Source organism: Leguminivora glycinivorella, chromosome 6, assembly GCF_023078275.1.
Source record: "Leguminivora glycinivorella isolate SPB_JAAS2020 chromosome 6, LegGlyc_1.1, whole genome shotgun sequence".
Classification (NCBI taxonomy): domain Eukaryota; kingdom Metazoa; phylum Arthropoda; class Insecta; order Lepidoptera; family Tortricidae; genus Leguminivora; species Leguminivora glycinivorella.
Window position 1 is genome coordinate 1,346,152 of NC_062976.1, and position 26,016 is coordinate 1,372,167.

The following is a 26,016-nucleotide window of genomic DNA, read 5'->3' on the forward strand; positions in this document are numbered from 1 at the left end:
CTTCAAAATTGCTATTGATGAGCATTAGTTATTGTATAAAGTTATTCCTGCATACTTGTCAATGAAATACGTTTTATTTAGATTGTGTTTTTGTCGTTATTGTTTTAACAAAATGAACAAAGGCAATAAATCAGTTCAGTTCAGTTCAGTTTTTAAAATTAAATGGCTTCAGTCCATTGGGACTATTTCGCCAGTGTCAAGGTGATATGAGCTAATAAATATTAGTAATTTTTGTACGGTAAGTACGACATTGTACGGTGACTTAGCACTTGTAAATTGATAGCTAGATTTTACAAGAGCACGTGGACTACCGGCCGTTTACGACAAAAAAGAGGCTAAACGCGTTTCGAGAACAATTCTTCATCAGCTTCTCACTACACCATTAGTTTACTGCATAATACGCTATCAATATTACACTTTAAACAACATTAATGAGTAAAAGAAAAATAAATTATTCACGACACGAAACCGCTATGATGGCGTCCCAACCGGAAGTCAAGGCAATAAATCTTGGCAATAACAGCTACCAAATGTCAGCCGCCAACAGCGACAGCTGGCTTGTCAAGAGTGACAAGAGTGTCAATGTCAACATTGGCAGAATTCAGCTTCGTGTCGTCAATAAAACATTTTTGTGTGTTTTTAGTTTATTTCTCTGTAAATCGACATAATGTCGTTAAGTCTCCTCTTAGAGAAATACGACGTGTCTAGTGACGAAGGTTTAAAGAAAGCGCTCCATGAAATTGAACAGGAAGAAGTAAGTTACTTCTTAAAATTATTTGGTATCAGTGGTATAATTATTTAGTGTTTTAGTGAATATTCCATCTAAAGTACATTAATGTTTACGTTTATTTCTAGTATTTGGTTATTAATGTTTACGTTTTCCTACATACATTCAACAAAAATTTGTACTACTGTTAGTTCTGTACTAGTAAGCCAAACTTGTTAGAAACCCTATTGGAACTCAATCAATTCTCTCATTTAAAACTACCTTACCTTATTACTCACTGAGTACAATAAGTACTAACTATTTAAATACTATTACAAAGTTCATAGACATAATGTTTTTTTTCCTCTATTTTCTAGACAGAAGTAGATGAAGCCCTAGCCAATGTCCTCACAAAGGCATGTTCTCTGGAAGGGCGGCTGCGGACGGCGAGCCAAGCATACGCCAAGCTCGGCGAGGTGAAGGCCGACACACAGATAGCCGCAGACATGGTAGACAAGACAGCAATGTTGGCTAGAGATGTCAGTGCTAAAGTGAGGCAGCTGGATTTGGCAAGGGTATGAAGAATAAGTTTATGTTGTTCATTTGCATTTGATTATTATACCTTGTTTATTTATTTTAGTCATACGGTTATAATTTTTTTAGCTAGGTGAAATATACTTTAACCCTTGAATTGGTAGAAATTGGGTAGATTGTGCTTTCAAACCACCCTGGCACTCACTAGAAGTCATAGAATATGTACAATATTTTAGACAAACCAAATTAAGGGTTTAACATATTTTAAAACATTTAGAGACCAAACTGACACAACAGTGCAATAGTTATAAAATTAAATAAAAATCATTCACTGCTTCCACACTCTGTTATTGTAAATGTGCAAGAACTGATAGGACATACTCATCCACCCTTAATTATTTATTTTTTATATGTATAGATTTATAAATACTTACTTCAATTGTTCTAGTCTCGAGTAGCAGAGTGCCAGCGCCGTGTGAACGACCTCATAGACTTGCAAGTATGCAGTGCCGGAGTAGAGGCAGCCATCAAAGCACATGACTATGAAACAGGTGAGCTATTTATTACATGGTACTATTCTCATTTTGTGGAGAAAACATAAAAAACTTTCAATCATGTTTACATTAATATGTAATAAACAAAAGTTTTAAAATAAAAGTCCTTAAACTTAGTTAGTTTATAATTTATATTTTGTTCAAAAAAGTATTATAATTTATATTTTGTATCTAGTTAGTGTTTTATATTTTTACGTTTTCACCTATCTTTCGCTCTGTCCAAGTAGTAGGTACCCATTACTTATTATTTTTGAGATTCTTTACCAGTCTTCTGAATAGTCAGTATCCCATCCATTTAAAGTTTTAGAGAATTTTCTTTTCACTACCATTTTTTTTTTGTTTATAAGGACATTCATACAAACTGACTGAGTCCCACGGTAAGCTCAACAAGGCTTGTGTTTCAGATACTCGGACAACAATATATCGTCACTACTTTGAAAAAATCTCATATCTCATGCTTCTCCTCAAAGTTAAACCGCAGTAAGTCTATATGCATTCCATGCATACTTACTACAATTTTCTGAAGATACAAGTTTTTTTCAAAGTAGTGACGATATGTATAATATACAAATACTTATATACATACATAGAAAACATCCATGACTCAGGAACAAATATCTGTGCTCATCACACAAATAAATGCCCTTACTGGGATTCAAACCCGGGACCGCGGCATAGCAGGCAGGGTCACTACGCGCTAGGCCAGACATTTTATTTTTTGGGACATAATATGTCCCATTTCGTCTACAAAAATCTTATTTTATCAGATTTTTCATAAAACAGGCGCAGCGCACGTGGCCCGATTTTTAAGCATGGACCCTGGATCAGTGGCGGCAGCGAGAGCGCGGGGCGAACACGATCCTCGCGACGCCATGACAGCCGCACAAGCCACGCTGCGCGACCAACTCCTGCGCAAGTATGTAAACTTTAGCTAAACTACCGTAACACAGCTCTGCTAACGATTTTACATGGCGAAGGAAATATACTTTTCACCACACCAACTGGTATAGGCTTACTTTGCTATTCGAAAATAGATAGCAAAATTGCGTTTTATTCACAAGAGTGCAAAGTAATATCATACAAATTTTTACTTGATATCTTGAGCTGGGTGGTCGAATTCTATAAATGAATATTTTGAATCAAAAATATTGAATAAATTTAGAGATTTGATTAAGTTTGATGTTTTATAGTCAGTATTTTGTTCGTGTTGGTGTGGTGAAAAATTTTGTGTTTCACTTGGTGGCAAAGTTTGTTTAACCTTCGTGCCTTGAAACCTTCGCAACGCGCATTACATTTCTCGAACCACTCGCTACGCTCGCGGTTTTATATTGGAATCTTTCGCTCGCTCGGGTATCAATATTGGCACGTGCGGTTAAACAACAACTTTGCCCCCTTGTAAAACAAATAACTATTAATCGCGCCAGCTATCAACGGATGGAATGTAAACAGGACGTCGTTCATTTGCCAAGTACTCTTTTGACAGCCGAATCTTCACCTGTCTATTTGAGGAGACCATGTCAGGAGGGATGATATGCTTGATTATTAATTTGATTTCACCTGTTATATTAAACTCAGCTGTAGGTAGTATAAGCACACCTCGGACACTGGCTATCAAATATATGAAAGAGACGCGTACCTAGCACACATTCTAAGCTCGTGTAGTTAAACGCGTACAATGCTAATGCGAGAGAGATATGACAGATCGACTGTTCGTTTTTGACAGGCGGTAACTGTGAGGTAACCGACAGGGGGTGGGCGGCACTTTCAGCGGGGAGCGGGAGTAGCCATACTGTACGATAGTACTCTTTATTACACTGTGGTATAGGTACACTAGTTCGATTCCAAGACACTTTCAGATCTTTCAACTACCGCTTGCCCAAATATCATTTAACCTCTTGAGTCCTGGAAGTATTTATTTCGAGTTTGGAACTTTTTGTTACTATAAAAGTTCAAAAGGACCATGGGCAAATTTGTATGGGCACTGTCCCCACCCACCAACAGAAATGAAACATGTCTCATTTAATAGATCTTGGCAAACTGATGATTTTTTAGTATGACGAGAATCGCCCTATGTATGGGGTTTTCTTGGAAAACCGTGTTTTGTTTTTACATATTTTTTGCTCATCTCATTGAAAGTTACAAAGAGAAGGTTGAAAAAATATTATGTTACTAACAATAATACCTACTTCACAAATATATATTTAGGACAGAAATCTTGTTAAATGAGTTATTACATCCGTCTATAGGCTGCGGTGACTGTTTACCATCTCGCAGCCCCGCATGCTTGTTTATCAATCAACTAGTATAATAAAAAAACAAAAACTTTCAATGAAATGAGCAAAAAATATGTAAAAACAAAACACGGTTTTCCAAGTAAACCCCATACATATGGCGATCCTCGTCATAGTAAAAAATCATCAGGTTGCTAAGATCTATTAAATGAGACATGTGTCATTTCTGTTGGTGGGTGGGGACATTTCTGCCCATGGTCCTTTTCGGAACAAGTAGAAAAAATTTACGAAGATTGAAGAGGTTAAGACTTTATTGACTTGAGTTCGCCTTTGTACTGTCTATCCTGTGTCATATTTGTGTTTTGTGTTTTGTACAATAAAGAGTTTATACATACCAGTGGCGGAGCGTCGATACAACTCGATTCCCAACGGGTTCCCTAAAATTCTCTAGTACCTGTAGAAGTCCAAACCTGTAGAAGTCCAAACAGATTCCAAAAACCCCTCCGGCTTTACCAACGAAAATTTTCACGCGCCGCCACTGATACATACATACATACATACTTGACTAACATTGGTCTCAGGTTTGAAGAAGCGGCTCGCAAGGATGATGAAGCCGCTGTGGAGCGTCTTTTCAAGCTGTTCCCCCAGATTGGACGGGCTGACGAGGGCGTTGACCTGCTCGGCAAATATCTCGCTAATAAGGTACTTACATGCATATGACAAGCAAATATTCATGAAATAAAAATGTTAATATATACATATATATATATATTTTTTTTCAGTACAGATGGTGTTTTTTTTACAGGTCAATTCACAAGAGCTGGCACGAATGGAACGAATGTTTGAATGAAAATATGCATGTGTGTGACAGATTAACCAATAAAATGGTGGCTCTTGACAGTTACGACTGTATACCAATACAGGTGTCACTCACACAATCAAAGTTTCGTTCGTTCCATTCGTGCCAGCTCTTGTGAATTGACCTGTACGCACTAGTGCGAGAAGTGGTTCATTATATGCCAGGTCGAAACTTCGGAGGCTCATCTGTACTGAAAAACGTCGTACGATACACGTGCGAAAAGTCTTCCTTTTTTACGCACTTGTATCGTAATGTACTATTATTTTACATTATGCTGCTAAGCCGCGGTACTGGGTTCGAATCCCGGTAAGGGCATTTATTTGTGTGATGAGCACAGATATTTGTTCCTGAGTCATGGATGTTTTCTATGTATATAAGTATGTATTTATCTATTTAAGTATGTATATCGTCGCTTAGCACCCATAGTACAAGCTTTGCTTAGTTTGGGGCTAAGTTGATCTGTGTAAGGTGTCCCCAATATTTATTTATTTATTTATTATAAAATCCTAACATACCTGAACTTCAATTGCAAGGAACTAAAATTCAGCATAAATTTTAACACTAAGGGCCAGTTGCATCAACCACATTTGACAGACACATCATCGTTACGCAGCAGATGTCTATGGAACTTCCTATATAATAAAATTTAACGAATGATTTAACGGTGACAGACGGTTTGATGCAAGCGGCCCTAAATCTGGCATAAGTAATTAGGTACACTGTGTACACACACAGTCGTTTTAGCGTAGAGGGTTAATCAGTGTTATTAAATAAATAAATATTGGGGGACACCTTACACAGATCAACTTAGCCCCAAACTAAGCAACGCTTGTACTATGGGTGCTAAGCGACGATATACATACTTAAATAGATAAATACATACTTATATGCATAGAAAACATCCATGACTCAGGAACAAATATCAGTGCTCATCACACAAATAAATGCCCTTACCGGGATTCGAACCCAGGACCGCGGCTTAGCAGGCAGGGTCACTACCGACTGAGCCAGACCGGTCGTCATCGTATTGTTATCTTACAGTCGGAGTCCGCGATCCGTCGCGCCTGCACCGTATCGGATCCGACATCCGAAGCGGCAGTCTTCGCGGACGCATTTACACGGTTACTGGAAGCAGGAGGCAGAAGCGTTGAACGAGCAAGATTACTTGCCGCTTCAAGGGCACCTGGTCGACTGCCGAGAGCATTGGCGCTTATACAACCAGTGGTATGTATCCGTATCAGTATCTGGTCCGTGATAGCTCCGTAGTTCTACTGCATTCGCGAACCTTCACGCGATTATTGAAAGCAGGAGGCAGAAGCCTTGAACGAGTAAGATTACTAGCAGCTTCAAGGGCACCGGGTCGACTGCCGAGAGCATTGGCGCTTATACAGCCAGTGGTACGTATCCGTATCGAATCCGTGTAGGATCCGACATCAGTTCCACGGTGTCACCGGACGCATTCACACGGTTACTGGAAGCAGGAGGTAGAAGCGTTGAACGAGCAATATTACTAGCCGCTTCAAGGGCACCTGATCGACTGCCGAGAGCATTGGCGCTTATACAACCAGTGGTATGTATCCGTATCAGTATCTGGTCCGTGATGGATCCGTAGTTCCACAGCATTCGCGAACCTTCACGCGATTATTGAAAGCAGCAGGCAGAAGCCTTGAACGAGTAAGATTACTAGCAGCTTCAAGGGCACCGGGTCGACTGCCGAGAGCGTTAGCGCTTATACAACTAGTGGTACGTATCCGTATCGAATCCGTATCAGATCCGGTGTCAGTTCAGCAGTATTCTTGAAGCAAGCAAAAGACGCGACGTAAGAGACAGGTTACTTCTGCTCGATTGCTGCGGGCTCTGGTGCTTATAGGTACAACCTGTGGTACGTATCAGTGCCTGATTCGCGTTGGATCCGACATTCGTTGTTCCGCAGTGTTCGCGGACGCTTTTACCCGTCTTCTTGAAGCACGAGAAACGTTTACACATCTGCTTGACTAAAGCAGGAGGGAGGAGCGTAAAACGAGTAAGATCACTTACTTACATCTTCCATGACACTTGGTTGGTTGCTGAGAACCCTTGCCCTTAATCAGCTTGTTGCGCGTACCTAATGCGAGCAGTGGAAGAAATTGGGTGAATCAAATTTTTCTTGCCTGTTATTGCCATGGTTACGGTCCCCTGAATCAGGCTGGTTTTATGCAAAATTATGCAACTTAAACTATTCAAACATGCATTTTTCTGGTGTTAACAAGCCCTTAATTTGCCACCTTCAAACAGTGACTACATGCATGCTTGCATAATTTCAGTAGCATAATTTTGCATAAAACCAGCGTGACTCAGGGGACCGTAACCATGCCAATAACAGGCAAGAAAAAGTTGATTCACCCAATTACTGGCACCTCAAGAGGTTCTAATACTTAGATATACAACCAGTACTGGACTTGACGTCAGATACGCACCAGCTAAATAAAATGCGAGGAAAGAACCTATATTCCTTGCCGGCGGCTATATTTCCGAGCTCAATAACCCGGCAACCTTCAAATCTAGGGTGAACACTTGAACAGGCATCTTTTCATTCCATTTATAATAATAAAAACAGTTGTCATTTTCTTTTCTTATTGGGTAAATATTTTCTTCCAGATTTGCGCAGGCGGTCGCCGCGTCTACCACGAATTAGTAGCAGCGCGACTGACTAACGCCCGACGCTCTGCGCTCCACGCCGAGCCAGTTTTAGCGGAGTTAGCACTTGCTCACTCTACCATACATCTGTACTTCACATTCGTGAGACGAAGGGCTGAGGTAAGCCTGCAAATCATCCAAAACACGTACCAAAAACTATACAACAAACTTTTTTAGTAAAACACATCAAATCAAAATCTTCACTTCGCGTTTGTCAGTAGAAGGTCCGAGGTAAGCCAGTATCCGTATCAGTACGTATCAGTACCGGATCCGGCCACAGACCGTATTCCACGAGCTAGTAGCGGCATCATACAAAATACAAAACAAGTCAGTAATAATAGCAATCAGTATCCGTATTCGATACGGTTACACTTACACCATAAATTAAATATAACAAGATCATACCATCCGCATATCATAGACCGCGCTTACACTCCACCACACTCATAGATGGCGCCACAAAAAAATGTCTTGTAGCTTTCGATTATACTTGTAGATGGCGTTAAGTGTCACTTTTGACATAGATTTACGGCTCGGAATTGACACTTAATGCCAATCTACAAATAATCGGTGGCAACAAGGAATTTTTTGTGGCGCCATCTATGTGTGGTGGAGTGTAAGCGCGTTCGTAGGCGGTCGCATCTTAATGTATGGGATGATATCATCTTGTTATATTTAATTTATGCTTACACTCAAAATTTGAGAACAAATATAAAAGTCATAATTCACTTAAAAGTTATGAGTTAAATTTGTATTAGTTTAAATCAACACCTCTCACATTTTATCATTAAAACTGAAACGTGAAAATATCAAGTGATGTTACACATATGATCCAGGCGGATGCATCAACAGTGGACGAGGAAACGAAGAAGTCGTGCATAGCGGCCACAGAGAAGATCATCGCAGACTGTGACCTCACCAGGACCGCGCAGGACTTGCTGGGACATTACCTCGCCTTGGAAAGGTGGGTACACTTACCAGATTACCTGCAGGGGACCCTACTCATAGTGTTGTGTTCCTGGCGGTGAGTAAGGCTGCCAGAGCTCAACGAAGGTGCGGTGTGCTGACCACGGGAGGACTTACGGAACTAATTTGTTCCGTCTATTGTCCTCTAAGTCGTCGGCAACCCGAACCCTCCTTGGAACTTGTACTCTCCTTTTTGCTGTGTACTTATACTTAACACAGCAAAAGGTAGTGTACAAGTTTCTAATGGGGTGGCAATGCGCATATGACACTCTTTGAGTTGCAGGCGTCCATAGGTTACGGTGACCGCTTTCCATCAGGCGGACCGTATGCTTGTTTGCCACCGATGTAGCATTAAAAAAAGGGGGATTAAAAGAGTCAATATGAGGAGTATTATGTTTAACGAGTCTACGCTGGTGGACGTTACTTAATATTACTTTCGCTACCAAGAACCCGACTGTCGGGCACACCGCTCGTAGAAGCGTAGCCGATTACATGGGGAAACCCGTATGTAGCGAAAATGTCGTAGCGCCGCGTAGAGCCCGGTTTCGAAAGTGTTAATAGTACCTGAGCGACCGAGCTTCGCTCGGAGTTCGAAAACTAGAAAATTCGCGTTTTGCGGAACCTAAGATTAAGCTAGATCGATTTTTCACCCCCGAAAACCCCCACATAACAAATTTCAGCGAAATCGTTAGATCGGTTTTCGAGATCGGCGGTGTCGGGTGTATACAAAATAGATAAATAAACCTGAATGACTCGTTTAAAGGTATAAGATAATTAACATAAAATACAAAACAATATTACCATGGATACCTAGGTATTCATAAATTCCATAATACATGTTTTGTACAAAAATAATGCTTCTAATTTGCGTTGTAGGTAAGACTCAAAATATTTATTTTTTATTGAAATATGCTTACAATAATATTCACTTTTAAGCACTAGGCGCTTTTAGCGTTTTGTCAATTTAGTGAACTTAACATATTTTTTAACTTTACCATTATTTTTTTACGATCAATATAGTTTTAGAATAAGGTAATCATTTTATTTAGCTATAGCGTGACATCACACAAAAACACATGTTTAAAAAAAATCCCAAAATGTTGTATTGTTTTTGTTTGTAGATTCTTCTTAGAGGAGAGTGTGAGCAAAGCGCTCAAAATGGCGGCACCACAAGTCGGGGCAACCAGTTCGAGTCTCGTTGACGACGTTTTCTTCATCGCCAGAAAAGTTATCCGGTAAGTACATAACAGTTTATGGAGGCATTACGTTCGCCTGTTGTACTTTTATTCATAAATTCACACCTGTATTTCCAAAAGGGATAGGCACATGAAAATGATCCAGTTTTAGTGCCACCATTACCAATTAACGAGTAGAAATAAACTGAATTTATAATATTATAAGGTTCACTATTGTCTTGCAGAAACTTTTTTCGCATATATATTTTGATTTGTTTATTTGATTTGTTTGACAGAAGTCACGTTTGGCAGAAACACCTTACGCAGAATATGATTTGGCATAAATACTTTCAGTCTTTCACAGATTCTTATAATACAGAATCGTATGTTGGCTTCACAGACCAACCCCTATAGACATCCATTACAAGACGACTCGCGGTCACCAGCCTTACTTGTATTTGCCATGATATAAGCGCGGGCGCTCGCCGTGCACGATCAGTAGCGACCAAGTAACCGACCCGAAAGCAGCGCGTGTTTTTCGCAATAAAAAAATTGAAAAAGGGTATTTTGATGCCTTAAAGATGTCCATCTTTATTGTGAAATGGTGTGGAAAGGTAACAACAAGCTCAAATTTAAAAACAGACGGCATTACATTCCACAAATAAGTCATATTTATAATTTATTCAGAGCCGGCATAGGTCAACTTACACTGGCTACTTAGGCGACAGTAGAGGGACAGTCATACTTCTATCCCTTTTCATCTGGCGCGACTGCCCGCCGTCCTTGAAACGACCAATCGCAGCGCGCTAAACACATTCCCCTCCCGCTCCTCGCGCCCCAAGCACTGGTGATTTGTACCGCGCACAAAATTTACAATATTCGTACTCTATAGGAGGTTGGCTTATTGTTGATGAGCATAATAGTCTTCTGGTTAGATAGTACATTCGCAGATAATATTTATACACAATATTTAGGCGGCCGGCATAAAGCTGTCCTTCTTCCCAATTTGTTTTTAACCCCCGACGGCGACGCAAAAACGACGGGGTGTTATAAGTTTGACGTGTTAGTCTGTGTGTGCGTCTGTCTGTCTGTCTGTCTGTCTGTCTGTGTGTGTGTCTGTCTGTGTCATCGTAGCTCCCGAACGAATGAACCGATTTCGATTTCGTTTTTATAATATATTAATAATATAGTATTAATAATAAATATTTGTCTGTGTGGTGACGGGTTAAGAATTTCACCACCCCCTTTCTTCCCGTGGGTGTCGTAGAAGGCGACTATGGGATATGGGTTAAATTGTGGTGTAGGCGAGAGGCTGGCAACCTGTCACTGCAATGCCATAGTTTTGTTTTCTTTTAACCCCTTATTTGCCAAGAGTAGCCCTGAAGCTTTAGTAGTTTCATGTGCTCTGCCTACTCCTTTATGGGATACAGGCGTGATTGTATGTTGTTGTTATGTAATAAATATTGGGGGACACCTTACACAGATCAACCCAACTAACTAAGCAAAGCTTGTACTATGGGTGTTAGGCGACGATATACTTGCTTATATAGATAAATACATACATATATACATAGAAAACATCCATGACTCAGGAACAAATATCTGTGCTCATCACACAAATAAATGCCCTTACCGGGATTCGAACCGAAATTATATTAGAACTAGCTTTTGCCCGCGGCTTCGCTCGCATTAGAAAGAGACAAAAGTAGTCTATGTCACTCTCCATCCCTTCAACTATCTCCACCTAAAAAAATCACGTCGCTCCGTTTTGCCGTGAAACACGGACAAAGAAACAGACACACACACTTTCCCATTTATAATATTAGTATGTGACGGGGATAGGTCAGGATTGGCACCATTTTCAGACATCAAGGCGTTGCTGGGTCATCGAGGATTGAGACGACGACGATAGTAATCAACTATTTATTTTACACACTTTCAATTTTACAATAACTGATATTTAAACATATTGGTTTAGAACAATTATAGCGTGGACAGTTCCGAGGTAGCTCTAAGACTTCTTGTGGTCGGTGTAAGACCTGTGGGTCTCAGGTATCCCGGCTCCGTCATAGCGCACGAAGTGGGGACAACTCGTTGGGTGGACAACTGGTCGATTGTGACTGTCCAGCTGCAACTCTTGCGCGCTGCGCTACAATTGACTATCCTTGCCAATATCCGGTCTGTCTCCGACATATGGGTTTATGTGTTTATTTCAGTCGCAGCATATCGACAGGAAGCGTGGATGGCGCGTGCGCTGTGCTGAACGAAGTGTCCGCCTTGCTGGAGCGCGACGCGGCGGCGGCGCTGCGGCGCTGGCTGCGCGCGCCCCCGCCTGAACCACTACCCTTCCCTCCGCCGAGTCCCGCCGCAGGTTAGATATACACTCTGTCAAACAAGTCTGTCAGTAAATAAGAACAAAGAGAACTATAGGTATCCTTTTCTCTAGCACCCTAAAGATGTTACCAGATTTTTCGGTAACAAAAAAGGAAAGTTTCATACGATCAACCTAGGACATTTTGGGAAACCTAGTGGATCTTGCTCAGCATCATGGACTCTATCAGCCTACCAATTTTTATCAAAATCGGAGACGTGATGTACAAACTTAACGGGAATTGCTCATTTATAGAATCAGAATCAGAATCAGAATGCTTTATTTGTAAAACATAGGTACATAATTAGGTCTTAGGTCTATGAATGGTCTGAACAAACTATGTTTTGCCGGTTGGCATACAAATGTCAAAAAGGACGAGAGGCACGAGAGCAAATGAATAATATAAAATTAATAAATTACAATTAGTCAGAATTAAAATTACAATTCAAATAAATAGACACAATTAAAATTAAATAAAGATTTACAATTAAATACAAAAAATAGTCATTATACATTACTTTCTAATTGATATTTTGTATGTCACAGTCATCTAGATATTCTTTTATGGAATAATAAGCCTTATTAACAAGAAAATTAAAAAGATCTTTTTTGAATATATTCACGTCCTGTAGTCTTCGTATGTTATCTGGTAAGTTATTATAAATTCGAGGTTCCATTCCAAATATACTTTTTGATAGAAGTGCTGTCTTATACAATTTGTTTTTTATATTGTCAACTTTACGAGCACTGTTAAATTTTGTGTATTGTCCTATATTCGTTTTGACATATAATGCTGTTTCATATATATATAGGGATGGAAGAGTTAAAATTCTTAATTCAGTAAATAAATCTTTACATGGTTCAAATTTGTTTCTGCCACACATTGAACGTATACATTTCTTTTGACTTATAAATGCTAAATCTCTGTCTGTTGAGTTTCCCCAGAAAATTAAACCATATCTTAAAGTTGACGTGACGTACGCGTGATAGGAGGTTAGGACAGCAGATTGGTTTACTACCTTTCTAAGGTGATAAAGCGCATATGAAAATTTACTAAGTTTCTTACATATATTGTCAATTTGATACTTCCATGTTAATTTATTATCTAAGCTTAATCCTAAGAATTTTGTTACGTCAGTTTCATCAATTATATGTCCCTTGTAGGATACGTTTAAATCCGTCACTTTGTCTGTTCTTTGTTTAAAGTGCATTATTTTTGTTTTGTCCAAATTAATACAAAGATTGTTACTGTTAAGCCAATGAATAAGGGATTTTAAACAATTGTTTATTTTTGTTTCGTATGTCAGTAAGTCTTCTCCAGTGAATATGACGGTACTATCATCGGCAAAGAGAATCATGGGTTCCTCGATAGCTAAAGGGAAATCATTTATATAAATGAGAAATAAGAGTGGTCCTAAAACACTACCTTGTGGGACGCCTGCTTTTATTTCCCTAAGATCGGATAGAGCAGTAATTTGGTTTTTTGACTTGACGCATATATAGTCCAGTTGGGTAAATTGCTTTCTCCCGGATAGGTAAGATTCAATTAAACTATAAACATTTCCTCGGATTCCATATCTGTATAATTTAGTTAATAGTATTTTATGATCAACAAAATCGAACGCTTTGGTCATATCCATGTAGAGAGCAGACTCATGATAATGTTCAGTAAGTCATAGATTGCCATATTTATTGATTTGTGCTTTCGGAATCCTTTTTGTTCTTGTGCGAATAAATTTTTGGTTTCAAAATAATTATTTAGATTATTATATATAAATTTCTCGATCACTTTTGAAAACACAGGTAACAAAGCTATTGGTCTGTAATTATTCATTAATGATTTTTCACCCTTTTTGTGTAGTGGTCGTAAGATTGATAACTTGAGTTTATCTGGAAACCTACCATATTCTATACATAGATTTACTATGTGGCTTATTGGTGATGAAACTATATTCGCGACATTTTTTATTATTACTGTGTTTATGCCGTCATAACCGGTACTTTTAGAGTTTTTTAAGGAATTAATTAGTATTCTTATGTCATCAGGAGTCGATGGTTTCATAAACATAGAATTGGATGAGTTGTATGTCATTGTCATCTTGGGATTAATTACATTATCATTCAAATTATTTTCATCGCTTAGGTGTGTCCTATTCAATTGGTCTAGATCGTAAATGTCGGTAAAGTAGTCATTAAATTTCTGGGCAATTTGAGTAGGTTCTGTAATAGATACGTTGTCAACAATTATTTCAGCAATATTATCTTTAAGGCGTTTATTTTTTGACGATTGTATGATGTTCCAGGTGGCTTTGGATTTATTTGCTGAATAGTAATTATAGTTTTCCTGCCTGTGGCCTATTTCACAATAGTGACAAATGTCGCCCGACAGTGACACTTCGCCGTTCATTTCCTGTTCAACAAGGAAATATTGACGCTGAGAATCAATGTTACTTTTCAACCCAGAAATAGGCACAGAATTGTCAGTGTTAAGTGTCAATGTCACTATTGTGAAATAGCCCACTGGTCATTACTTTCGACTGTCAGCTAAAAGTCCCTTTTGTCGAAGAATTCATCGCGCTTGTTAAAGAAACATCTGCAGCTGTGTGTTGTTTGCGTTCTCTCGGCTCCTTTCCATCACCTAATCCTACCGTAGGTAAATCAAAGTCAAGTGATACCCCTAAACTCTTCTATAGTTTACATAGAAATGGAAACACCCTAAAACAGAATCTTAGTAATATCAAATCAAATTATTTTCAAATATTTTAATTTGTATTTTTTAAGTAGTAAAACTACTATGCACTATTTTTTTTTATACCACGTAGGTGGCAAACAGGTATACGGCCCGCCTGATGGAAAGTGATCACCGTAACCTATGGACGCCTGCAACTCAAGGGGTGTCACATGCGCGTTGCCGACCCATTAGAAACGTGTACACTCCTTTTTTGGAGAGCCCCATACTGTAGTTCAATGTTTACCCTAAAACAGCTTTGACTGCACTTAATCATCTCTGTTTACATACAATAGTTATTTGTTATACAAGTGTAACACAAAACTTTTCCCCTCACAATAGCGAGGAAACTACAACGCAAAAAATGCGTTTATCACTGCTTCCAGTAGTTCCGCAGGTGGTAAATCATCTTTATTACTACGAGTAGATTCACCTACTTTTATCAATTTTAAAGCAATTAATTTGACTTTATTCAAGGTCAAATTACTTTACCCGCTAGTGGATAAAATGCGTTTTTACCCGCTGGTATTAGAGGACAAAACACGTGTTTCCGAGCTAGTGAGGGGAAAATTATGATTCTTATGGCATATGACGTTTATCTTAGGAGGCACGGCAGCAGCGTCATATTCAAAGGTTGACAGCGTTGACACACTGTTGCATCACATTGTGCAATACGTCTCTACGTCATTTTGCGCCATACAGTTCTTACATTCGCCGGGTGATGCATCGACTCGTTAGCTCAGTTGGTAGAGCGCCGAATATCAATTCTGTCTCTAAACCTACTATCGGAGGTCGGAGGTTCGAATCCTTCACGAGTCAAATATTTTGTTTTTTATTTATTTTCTTAAGGAATCTAAGTAACTTTTCTTCTTTCATTTTGGTCAAAGAGTACTTTTGCACAAATTTTCTAATTGTAAGTCAAGAGACCCAGAGGTGTGTCATACTTTATGGTCTTACATAAGGTTAAGTACCCTACCAGACCCTAGACTCTTTTATAGTTCACATCAAAAACCCTAAGCTTCGACTATACTTATATGTACCAAAGAGGATCGAGTATTATAGAGAGATACTGTCAAAGTAAAATGTGTAATCACAGTGCATAGACTGCCGTCTCTCGACACAAGCTTAAAACTTTTGAACCTCAGTTTTGACAATTTGGCCCATATTGTTAGCTTGATATGTGTTAAAATGTCAAATATTAATATTAGCGCCATCTAGACGAGCGTCCCCTAAAGGTGTATCGCCATCTAGGCCACCGCACCTTTCTCTGTATCGTTTTGAGGTACGTTTTTTTTTGTTAGACTTTATATGTCTTTGTATGTACTTAGTCATTTCTGATTACATATTATGAATATTATGATTGTTATGGCTTATGGTGTTTACCTTAGGAAGCACGTCAGTATGACGTATTCAAAAAATGATGCACTTTTGCATTGTGCAATACCTACTTCTCTACGTCATTTTGCGTCATACAGTTCTTATATTCGCCGGGTGATGCATCGACTCGTTAGCTCAGTTGGTAGAGCGCCGAATATCAATTCTGTCTCTAAACCCTATCGGAGGTCGGAGGTTCGAATCCTTCACGAGTCTGACTTTTTGTTTTTTGAAATTTTGTGTAGAAAAGCTACTGTCTACTATTTTCTTTATTTGAGGAATGATCCAAAAGTAATACTCTGTTTTCAAAAGCAAACCTTATAGTTTACTTAAAACGTTTCCTTTCAATATGTGGTGGAATAATGACTCTAGTGAGATGTGAACTCACGGCCTCCGCTTCAAGTCACGGTCTCTACCGCAAGATTAGAAATTATGCGGTATTAAATCTATTTTAAAATTATTTAACATCGTTTGCAGTGTAGGGTTAGGTCCAGATCTGGTCTCGTTTTTAGTGCACTTGGAAAAGCGCTAAGCTTTGAATGAATTTGGTCACTTCTACTTAAGGTACAGCGGGCGGGGCAATTTCGACTGGGGGTAAAATGCAACTGATCCATTTTTTCGCATTATTATAATTAGAGTGTCCACCACTGGTTATACATATCGTCACTACTTTTAAAAAAACTTGTATCTTTGTCTGTCAATGAAAAGAAAATTGTAGTAAGTACGTATGGAATGCATATAGACTTACTGCGTTTTAACTTTGAGGAGCAGCGTGAGATACGAGATTTTTTTAAAGTAGTGACGGTATAAGGCACGCGTGTTCTGTGGTTACATGTGGAACTCATCTTAATAATGTAATAATGGAAAAAAATGGATCAGTTGCAATAGGCTACTAGACTCATATCTAATTTGGCACAATACATGATTGTACATACAATCATACAACATACAATCACGCCTGTATCCCATAAAGGGGTAGGCAGAACACATGAAACTACCAAAGCTTCAGTGCCACTCCTGGCAAATAAGGGGTTGAAAGAAAACGAAACTGTGACATTGCAGTGACAGGTTGCCAGCCTCTCGCCTACGCCACAATTTAACCCATATCCCATAGTCGCCTTCTACGACACCCACGGGAAGAAAGGGGGTGATGAAATTCTTAACCCGTCACCACACAGGCTTCTTAACCCGTCACCACACAGGCTATTATATTACATGATTGTATTCTGTAATATTTGACATAAGAAACCAATATGTATTGTAATGATTTTGGGTATTACATTTGTACGATGATTACGTATTTTTTTTTAGTTAAAAAATGTGAGTTTTTTTTTTGACCACCGAAAACGCTGTCGGCCGTGTAGTGACGTCATAGTATTCATGTCAAATCAATCACTGACATGATGCCCTTTATGCCTCGTACTTAAAGTGTCAGAAAGTGTTGTTTTCGCACTCAATGACTTCATACACAGAAAATCTATAGATGACATGGCTGATGTTGTTTTACCTGATTACGTAAAAGTATCCTTTAAAAATATTTTTGCGGTTTATAAGTCATAATAAAATATAGTGATTTTTTTTTGGTTAATTGGATAGTAAGTAAAATATAAGACAAACTTTTAAAAAACCGGCCAAGAGCGTGTCGGGCCACGCTCAGTGTAGGGTTCCGTAGTTTTCCGTATTTTTCTCAAAAACTACTGAACCTATCAAGTTCAAAACAATTTTCCTAGAAAGTCTTTATAAAGTTCTACTTTTGTGATGTTTTTCATATTTTTTAACCATATGGTTCAAAAGTTAGAGGGGGGGGACGCACTTTTTTTTCCTTTAGGAGCGATTATTTCCGAAAATATTAATATTATCAAAAAACGATCTTAGTAAACCCTTATTCATTTTTAAATACCTATCCAACAATATATCACACGTTGGGGTTGGAATGAAAAAAAATATCAGCCCCCACTTTACATGTACGGGGGGTACCCTAATAAAACATTTTTTTCCTTTTTTTATTTTTGCACTTTGTTGGCGTGATTGATATACATATTGGTACCAAATTTCAGCTTTCTAGTGCTAACGGTTACTGAGATTATCCGTGGACGGACGGACGGACAGACATATGGCGAAACTATAAGGTTTCCTAGTTGACTACGGAACCCTAAAAAGGGTCAAGTAGCCTATTGCATGTCGGCCCCGCTGTACCTTACAATGTTTACATGTTACAATTACCTATTACTAAAGTATTTATGGCTTATATGACGCTTACATCGGAGGCACGGCATATTCAGAGACTGATTCACTATTGCATCATATTGTGCAATACGTCTCTACGTCATTTTGCGTCATACAGTTCTTATATTCGCCGGATGATGCATCGACTCGTTAGCTCAGTTGGTAGAGCGCCGAACACATTCTGAACTAAACTCTACTATCGGAGGTCGGAGGTTCGAATCCTTCACGAGTCAATATTTTTAAGTAGTTTTTTTTTTATACTTACAGTCTTATTTTATTTTTCGAGAGATAATGAGTAACTCTAAAATATATTTTTCAGTACAGATGGTATTTGTTTTACGCACTAGTGCGAGAAGTGGTTCATTATATGCCAGGTCGAAACTTCGGAGGGTCATCTGTACTGAAAAACGTCGTACGATACGCGTGCAAAAAGGAAATTCGTAACTCGTGTCGATTTAAAACACTCCCTTCGGTCGTGTTTTAATTTATCGCCACTCGTTTCGAACTTCCTTTTTTACGCACTTGTATCGTAATGTACTATTTCAGTACAGATGGTCGTTTTTTTACGCACTAGTGCGAGAAGTGGTTCATTATATGCCAGGTCGAAACTTCGTAAGGTCATCTGTACTGAAAAACGTCGTACGATACACGTGCGAAAAGGAAATTCGTAACTCATGTCGATTTAAAACACTCCCAACTTCCTTTTTTACGCACTTGTATCGTAATGTACTATTTTATTTTTTTCAGATGTGACCAAGCATAAGGAGGTGGACGCCCAAGCACAATTATATGTGGTAAGACATTGCTGGCACTATGTTATCAGCAGGGCCCGTAACTTTCATGCCGATGACATCAATTTGACGTCACGCTGCATATAGGTTGATTCAAATAGTTTTATTGTAATAAATAATCATTATTCATTAATCAATTTAATCATGTGTAATAACTTAATAGTAAAGCTATTCATACGTGGAATAATTAATACCTACTTGATACGTGAAACGAAAAGGAAACAATTTGTTTTGTTTTATAAATTATTGAAATGTGGTAACAAAACTATATATTAATGTGTATGTATAAAAAATAAACAAATAATTTAATTTACTTTTGACGTATTAAGTAGGTATTAATTATTTCACGTGTGAATAGCCTAGTTTCGAAGTCGTGATCAAAATGATTGATGAATAATGATTAATTATTAAATAAAACTCTTGAGTCATCCTATATGCAGCGTGACGTGAAATTTAAGTCATCGGCATGAAAGTAACCCGAACCCTCCTTAGAACTTGTACACTCCTTTTTGCTGTGTACTTAACACAGCAAAAGGGAATGTACAAGTTTCTAATGGGGGGGCAACGCGCATATGACACTGTTTGAGTTGCAGGCGTCCATAGGTAACGGTGACCGCTTTACATCAGGCGGGCCGTATGCTTGTTTGCCACCGACGTAGTATTAAAAAAAAATAAAAAAAAAAGTTACAAGCCCTGGTTATCGCTACCCAAAGGTTGTCTGGTAGAGATCGCTCTTTAGCGATAAGACCGCCTGTTGTCTGCCTCTATTTATAATCATTTGTTTTGTCTCCACTGTATCTTTTGCTGAGGTGTGCCAATAAAGAGTATTCTATCTATCTATCTATCTTATCAGACTGCGGGCTCAATCACACTAATTGCCGACGTCATAGATTAAATATAAGAGTATACCATCACATACATTAAAATGCGACCGCCTAAAGACGTCCAAAAACTGGGTGGCGTCACTAAACATGCCTTGTTGCCATCGATTACTTGTAGATTGGCGTTAAGTCTCACTTTCGGGCCATAAATCTATGTCGAAAATAACACTAAACGCCATCTACACAAGTACAAACTATTAAAATATATTGATATAATTATGGGATGGTATAATCTTCTTATATTTAATTTATGCCGGCGTAGAGTGATCGATCCGGTTTATATGTAATATGTCAGTGTTTCCCGATAGTTTCGTTACTACATACATACATATACATACAGACAATCACGCCTGTACTGTATCCCATAAAGGGATATGTAGAGCACATGAAACTACTCAAGTTTCAGTGCCATGACAGTAAAGCTAATGCGTCACGAAACTTAGACTGACATTTAAATTAAAATTAAAGAAATAAAAAAAAACCCTAAAAACAATGTTAAAATTAATAAACAATGGATTTGGGCGATGACGTAACAGCGGGACTCCGTTACGTCACAATGATCGATAAACTATTATGGCTGCTGTACAAATGGGGCCAACGGTTGGGCCAACCCTTTGACCAGCCCCTTGGCCAAGCGTGTAGAGGGCTACTTGGCCGTATGTTGGCAGTTGGCGCCAGCGCTGGCCGGCCAACCGACTGGTGTTGGTTTTTTGTCCACACATCAAAGGATCTTGGCGCACTTGGCCAACTGTGTTCACACGTTGGCGCCTCATTCAGTTTGTCGTCATCCGTCAGAGAGGACAGTAGTAAAAGATTTACGAAAATAATAAGTTTATCTATGCCAATAATAGTGTTGATTTTAGGAAATAAAATACTCCTGTAAATGTTTAATGTATTGCCTAAAAAAGATAAATGTACTTATGTATTCAAAAAATTGTTAATATTTCAGATAATTTAATTTTATTACGAGGTTATTATTTTAACTATAAAACTCCCGTGAGACTCATACATATTTAAAAATATTTTAAGCGGGTTACTCACGTATTAAGTCGATATAGCGTTCGACATGTTTCGGCTCAATTTGAGGTTATTATTTATGAATTAAATTTTGCTGACAACGTAAATTACCTAGAATTACCTAGCTTTTTCCATTCTACGTCCATCTCTTATGAAGAGCCAAGGCCAAGTGATCGGTTCACCAATGTGTAAACAGCGACTCTTGTCTTGGCCAAGGGGCTGCTCCAAGGGTTGGCCCAACCGTTGGCCCCATGTGTACAGCGGCCATGCACTATATGACTATTCCATTATTCCCAGGCACATCTGAACGAGGCGGAATCCGGCGCGGAATGGTCCATGCGCCTCGCCACGGAGGCGTGCGCGCTTGCCGAGCCGCTCCTCGCCGCCGGCGGGCGCGACAAGCTGGTTAGTGCTGCCGGCGTGCACAACACATGTTAAGTGCGGGTGTGATGAAATAGTACATTACATCAGAGGCCGAGAAAATGAGGATTTCCGGCCAAGTGGGGATAGGGATACGCGGCCGGGAATCCGTTTTCACGCCGAGGCATGTATAGTGCTTTTCTCAAACATACAATGAAATAAAATAAAAATGCTCTAAAGGACCATATTTTATAAAAAAAAGTTACTTTGCAGGCCTAGGCCTAAAAAATAATATGAAATCCCTTTACAGTCCTCTCGAGTTGTTGCGCCCAAAAAGCGATACTTCCCAGCCCATTTTAAGGAACGTAAAGACAATAATTCATTGCATGTTTGAGAAAATAATATTATTAATAGGTATTTAAAAACAGGTGTCGTGCGCCGAGAGCCTCGCCGCCGCCGCGGCCGCCTTCAAGGCCGCCCGCGACCTGGGCCTGGAGGGCATCGCGGCCGCGCTCAAGCACAAGCTCACCAAGTGGGCCGACGCGGTCGCCGACCCGGACGGAGGTTAGTTCAACCCTGTCTATAACCTAAGCACAAAATTAAAATTAAAAAAAAAACCCGACATAGTAGACCGATTTTCATGAAACATGAACAGTCTCGACTAACTCAGCTTTCAAACAAAAAAAACTAAATTAATTTTTATTAAGCAGAAACGTCTGCTAACGATTCTAAACATTTTTATATTAAAGGAAAAAACTAAATCCAAATCTAAACTAAACCTAAATCTAAATCGGTTCTTCCGTTCGGGAGCTACGATACCACAGACAGACACACACACATACAGACAGACAGACACGTCAAACTTATAACACCCTTTCGTTTTTGAGTCGGGGGTTCAAAACGAGATCTTTGAGTAATCCAACTAGATTGCCCATGCCCATAGGATCCAGTTTGAAGAGCCAGATATCTACATATTACTTTTAGAACAAAATTAGAGCACACTGCGTCAGAGACCCAACCGCAATGGTTGACGTGGTGGGAACGAAATGTTCTGTATACAGAATGAAATAAAAAAGACCTTCAAACTTAGCATAGTGACTTTTGAGATCATAATGAACAACTTTTCTTATGGGACCAATGCTGAAATCGCGAAAAAAAATTTGGTTGTTCATGACAGTCGAAATGTACATGAAACACCCAATTTTTTTTTGCGATTTCAGCATTGGTCCCATCGAACAAAAAAGTTGTTCATCACTAATCACTATGCAAAGTTTGAACGGTCCTTCATAAAACGTATCCCTTTCCTAAAACTTGACGGCGGAATCATCAACGAGCAATCAACACTTAAAAAAAAATTAAAAATGTAGGGGCGGAGACTTAATTCCCATAGGAAATTTGATTTTCGCGCCTATTTATTAGTGTTAACATTTGATTGATCATTTATCAAGCATCATATTCAAACTATCTTTACTTCTAGATAGTATGGAAGACGACGCTGACGCGCTACCATCAGCGTTAGACACGTTATCAGAAGCCTGCAAGGCGCAACTCTCTGCCGCCGCGGCCAATCAGCTGCTGACTACTATAGTGTCAGACTTGGCTACAAAAGCCGAAGAGAGATTACTCGTTCATCACTATGACCAGGTATCTATTTTAATAAATAAGTAAATATTGGGATCACCTTACACAGATCAACTTAGCCCCAAACCACACCTCGGACACTGGCGATCAAACATATGAAAGAGGCGCGTTCCTAGCACACACTCGAAGCTCGTGTAGGTAAACGCGTACCATGCTTGTATGAGTGGGATATGACAGGTCAACTGTTCACGTTTTTGACAGGCGGTAATTGTGAGGTAACCGAGAGGGGGTGAGAGGCACTTTCAGCGGGGAGCGGAAGTGGCCATACTGTACGATAGTACTCTTTATTATACTGTGCCCAAACTAAGCAAAGCTTGTACTATGGGTGCTAAGCGACGATATACATACTTAGATAAATACATATATATATATATAAAAACATCCGTGACTCAGGAACAAATATCTGTGCTCATCACACAAATAAATGCCCTTACCGGGATTCGAACCCAGTACCGCGGCTTAGCAGGCAGCGTCACTACCGACTGAGCCAGACCGGTCGTCATTTTGTCGCTGACTCATTGATCAATCATCAAAATTATAGCGTATTTCTAGGAGACACAGGTGGCTCTAGTTCTGAATATAAATGGTGTTGAGCCTCTAAAGTATGATTTAATTGTAAGACCATTTCTTTTTTTTGCCATTTTTTTATTTTGATTTTTTTAGGGAATTTTAGGTCAATTGTACTCAGAATCACGAGTACTTTCAATCTCACTGGGAGACAAAAAGTGCCCCAGAATTTCCATACATTTTTGTTACTTCACACAACATGTACGGAAATTGGTAACAAAATAAGAAAAAATGGTATGGGACAATTTTTTTAACTACTAGGATTGAAGAAACAGAAAGCGGAAAGATTCTGAGTAGAAATAGCATATTTTTTTTTTTCAAAAATATCACATTTCATAAAATGGGCAAAAAAAAAGAAATGCTCGTAAAAGGTTGTTTAAAAGCGTTTCCTGGTTGAAGTCTGTAAAGTCTAGCTGAAAGCCATTGTGATAAATTAACTGTTGTTGATAGGCAAATTTTCTTTTTCATTGATTCGTTGATTGATCATTTTTTTTTATACAGACGGGTGGACTAATAGTTGAGCGGCGCGCGCGCCGCCTCGCCGCGTGGGCCGGCAGCGCCGCGCCCAACGCGCGCGAGCGATGTGCTAGGCTCTCTCAAGCCGGGGCCTTGTTAGCTGCCGAGTCACCTGCCACTGCTCCTCATGCGGCCAGACTTACGCCGAGGAGACAGAAGGATCTGCTCGCACGCAGGTATGATATATCCACTATCTAGTTCTATGTAATAACTGTAAAACAAAGAGGATCGAGTATTATAGAGAGTTACTGTCAAAGTAAAATGTGTAATCACAGTGCATAGACTGCCATCTCTCGACACAAGCTAAAACTTTTGAACCTCAGTTTTGACAATTTGGCCCATATTGTTAGCTTGATATGTGTTAAAATATCAATTATTAATGTTACCGCCATCTAGCCGAGCGTTCTCCAAAGGTGTAACGCCATCTAGGCCACCGTACCTTTTTCTCTAGGGCTTTGAGGTACGTTTTTTTCTTAGACTATCCGTCTATACGGAGTTACATATGTCTTTGCTGTAAAAGTAGGGAGTGCTTAGCCGTTAGGGCCGGCGGCGCCGCGACCAACGCGAGCGATGTGCTAGCTATCGCAGGCTGGTGCTTTGTTAGCTGTAGAGTCACCTGCCACTGCTCCTCATGCCGCCAGACTAGGCTTGTGTCGTTCACGAACTATGAACTGTTAGGAATAAAATCCCATCAATGACCGAAATGAACTGAATCTTTCCATGCTCTGAGAATCGGTCTTTGCTCATTTAGTTCAGTATAGGATCAGCGAGCGCGAGCGGTTCGGAAAGAGAACGAGTGTGTGACTGCGCCGAGCGAGAGCTACTTAGCAGAGCAACAAAAAAACGTCAAGTTTTTATATTAAACTTCGGTTACTTACAACCTTTCGGCCCGGAATGTTACTATCTGTGGACTGATCGTATCATTTTGACACTATTCGGTCCCATTCGTTCTGATCTTTCCGACCGCAGTGGTCACTGGTCTGGCTGAACTAAATGAGCAAAAGACCTAAAAGAGCGAACTAGTTCGTGGGAGCGATTGAACGAGATCGGAGCGCTCCGATCAACGAACGAAACGGCACAAGCCTACGCCAGACCCAGGCGGCAGAAGGACTTATTAGCTCGCAGGTAAGACTACCTACGGTCTCACTCTATAGTATAATAACTAAGAAAATACTACGATTGTTAGTAGTTTTGAATGATTCACGGTTCGAAACCGATGAGGAGGACTATATATAATTAGACTAGTAATATATTGATTTAGACTAACACGATTTGCACTCATAATTTTAGAACAAAACGGGACTTACATTATGTTCGTGGTCACGGGTAGACAGTCTACCCGTGACCACGAACATAATGTGATGTTCGAAACGTCGGGCCAAATATAAATGTAAGTGTTTACGCGATTAAGTCCCGTTTTGTTCTAAAATTAGACTAGTAATCCCAAGATTTGGCGTAGGCACTAGTTTTACGAAAGCGACCGCCATCTGACCTTCCAACCCAAAGGGTAACTAGGCCTTATTGGAATTAGTCCGGTTTCCTCACAATGTTTTCCTTCACCGAAAAGCGACATTTCACACATCAATTCCGAAAAACTCATTGGTGCGAGCCGGGGTTCGAACCCGCGACCTTCGGAACGAAAGTCGCACGACAAACCGCTAGGCTACCAGCGCTTCTAACCTTTGCACCTACTAATTACTTAAAATTCCTTTCCAGAACGGATTTCAGAATGGAAGACATCAAGCGCCTGAAGCTATAAAGTAAGCGTTATTTACAAGTGAATATGCATTTATAAATTATTATTCTACAAACACATAATGCAAAAATATATTATTTACACTAA

The 26,016-nt window shown here is 39.4% G+C and overlaps 1 protein-coding gene across 1 annotated transcript; it reads left to right on the forward strand.

Annotated features, from left to right (window-relative positions):
• The first annotated feature begins 584 nt into the window (after nucleotides 1-584).
• Nucleotides 585-26,016, forward strand: LOC125227519 (conserved oligomeric Golgi complex subunit 4). Its single transcript, XM_048131854.1, has 16 exons — nucleotides 585-754; nucleotides 1,084-1,281; nucleotides 1,689-1,791; nucleotides 2,578-2,710; nucleotides 4,607-4,727; nucleotides 5,926-6,108; nucleotides 7,522-7,680; nucleotides 8,397-8,524; nucleotides 9,648-9,761; nucleotides 11,918-12,072; nucleotides 19,148-19,194; nucleotides 21,387-21,494; nucleotides 21,878-22,013; nucleotides 22,927-23,093; nucleotides 24,159-24,349; nucleotides 25,890-26,016. Exons 1-16 carry the CDS (start codon nucleotides 668-670, stop codon nucleotides 25,930-25,932), a joined length of 2,073 nt encoding a protein of 690 aa, XP_047987811.1. The 5' UTR covers nucleotides 585-667; the 3' UTR covers nucleotides 25,933-26,016.

Coding starts and splice junctions, on each gene's coding strand:
- LOC125227519 (XM_048131854.1), top strand. CDS start 668: ATGTCGTTAAGTCTCCTCTTAGAGAAATACGACGTGTCTAGTGACGAA. Junction 755..1,083: donor ATGAAATTGAACAGGAAGAA/GTAAGTTACTTC, acceptor TCTATTTTCTAG/ACAGAAGTAGATGAAGCCCT. Junction 12,073..19,147: donor TCCGCCGAGTCCCGCCGCAG/GTTAGATATACA, acceptor TATTTTTTTCAG/ATGTGACCAAGCATAAGGAG.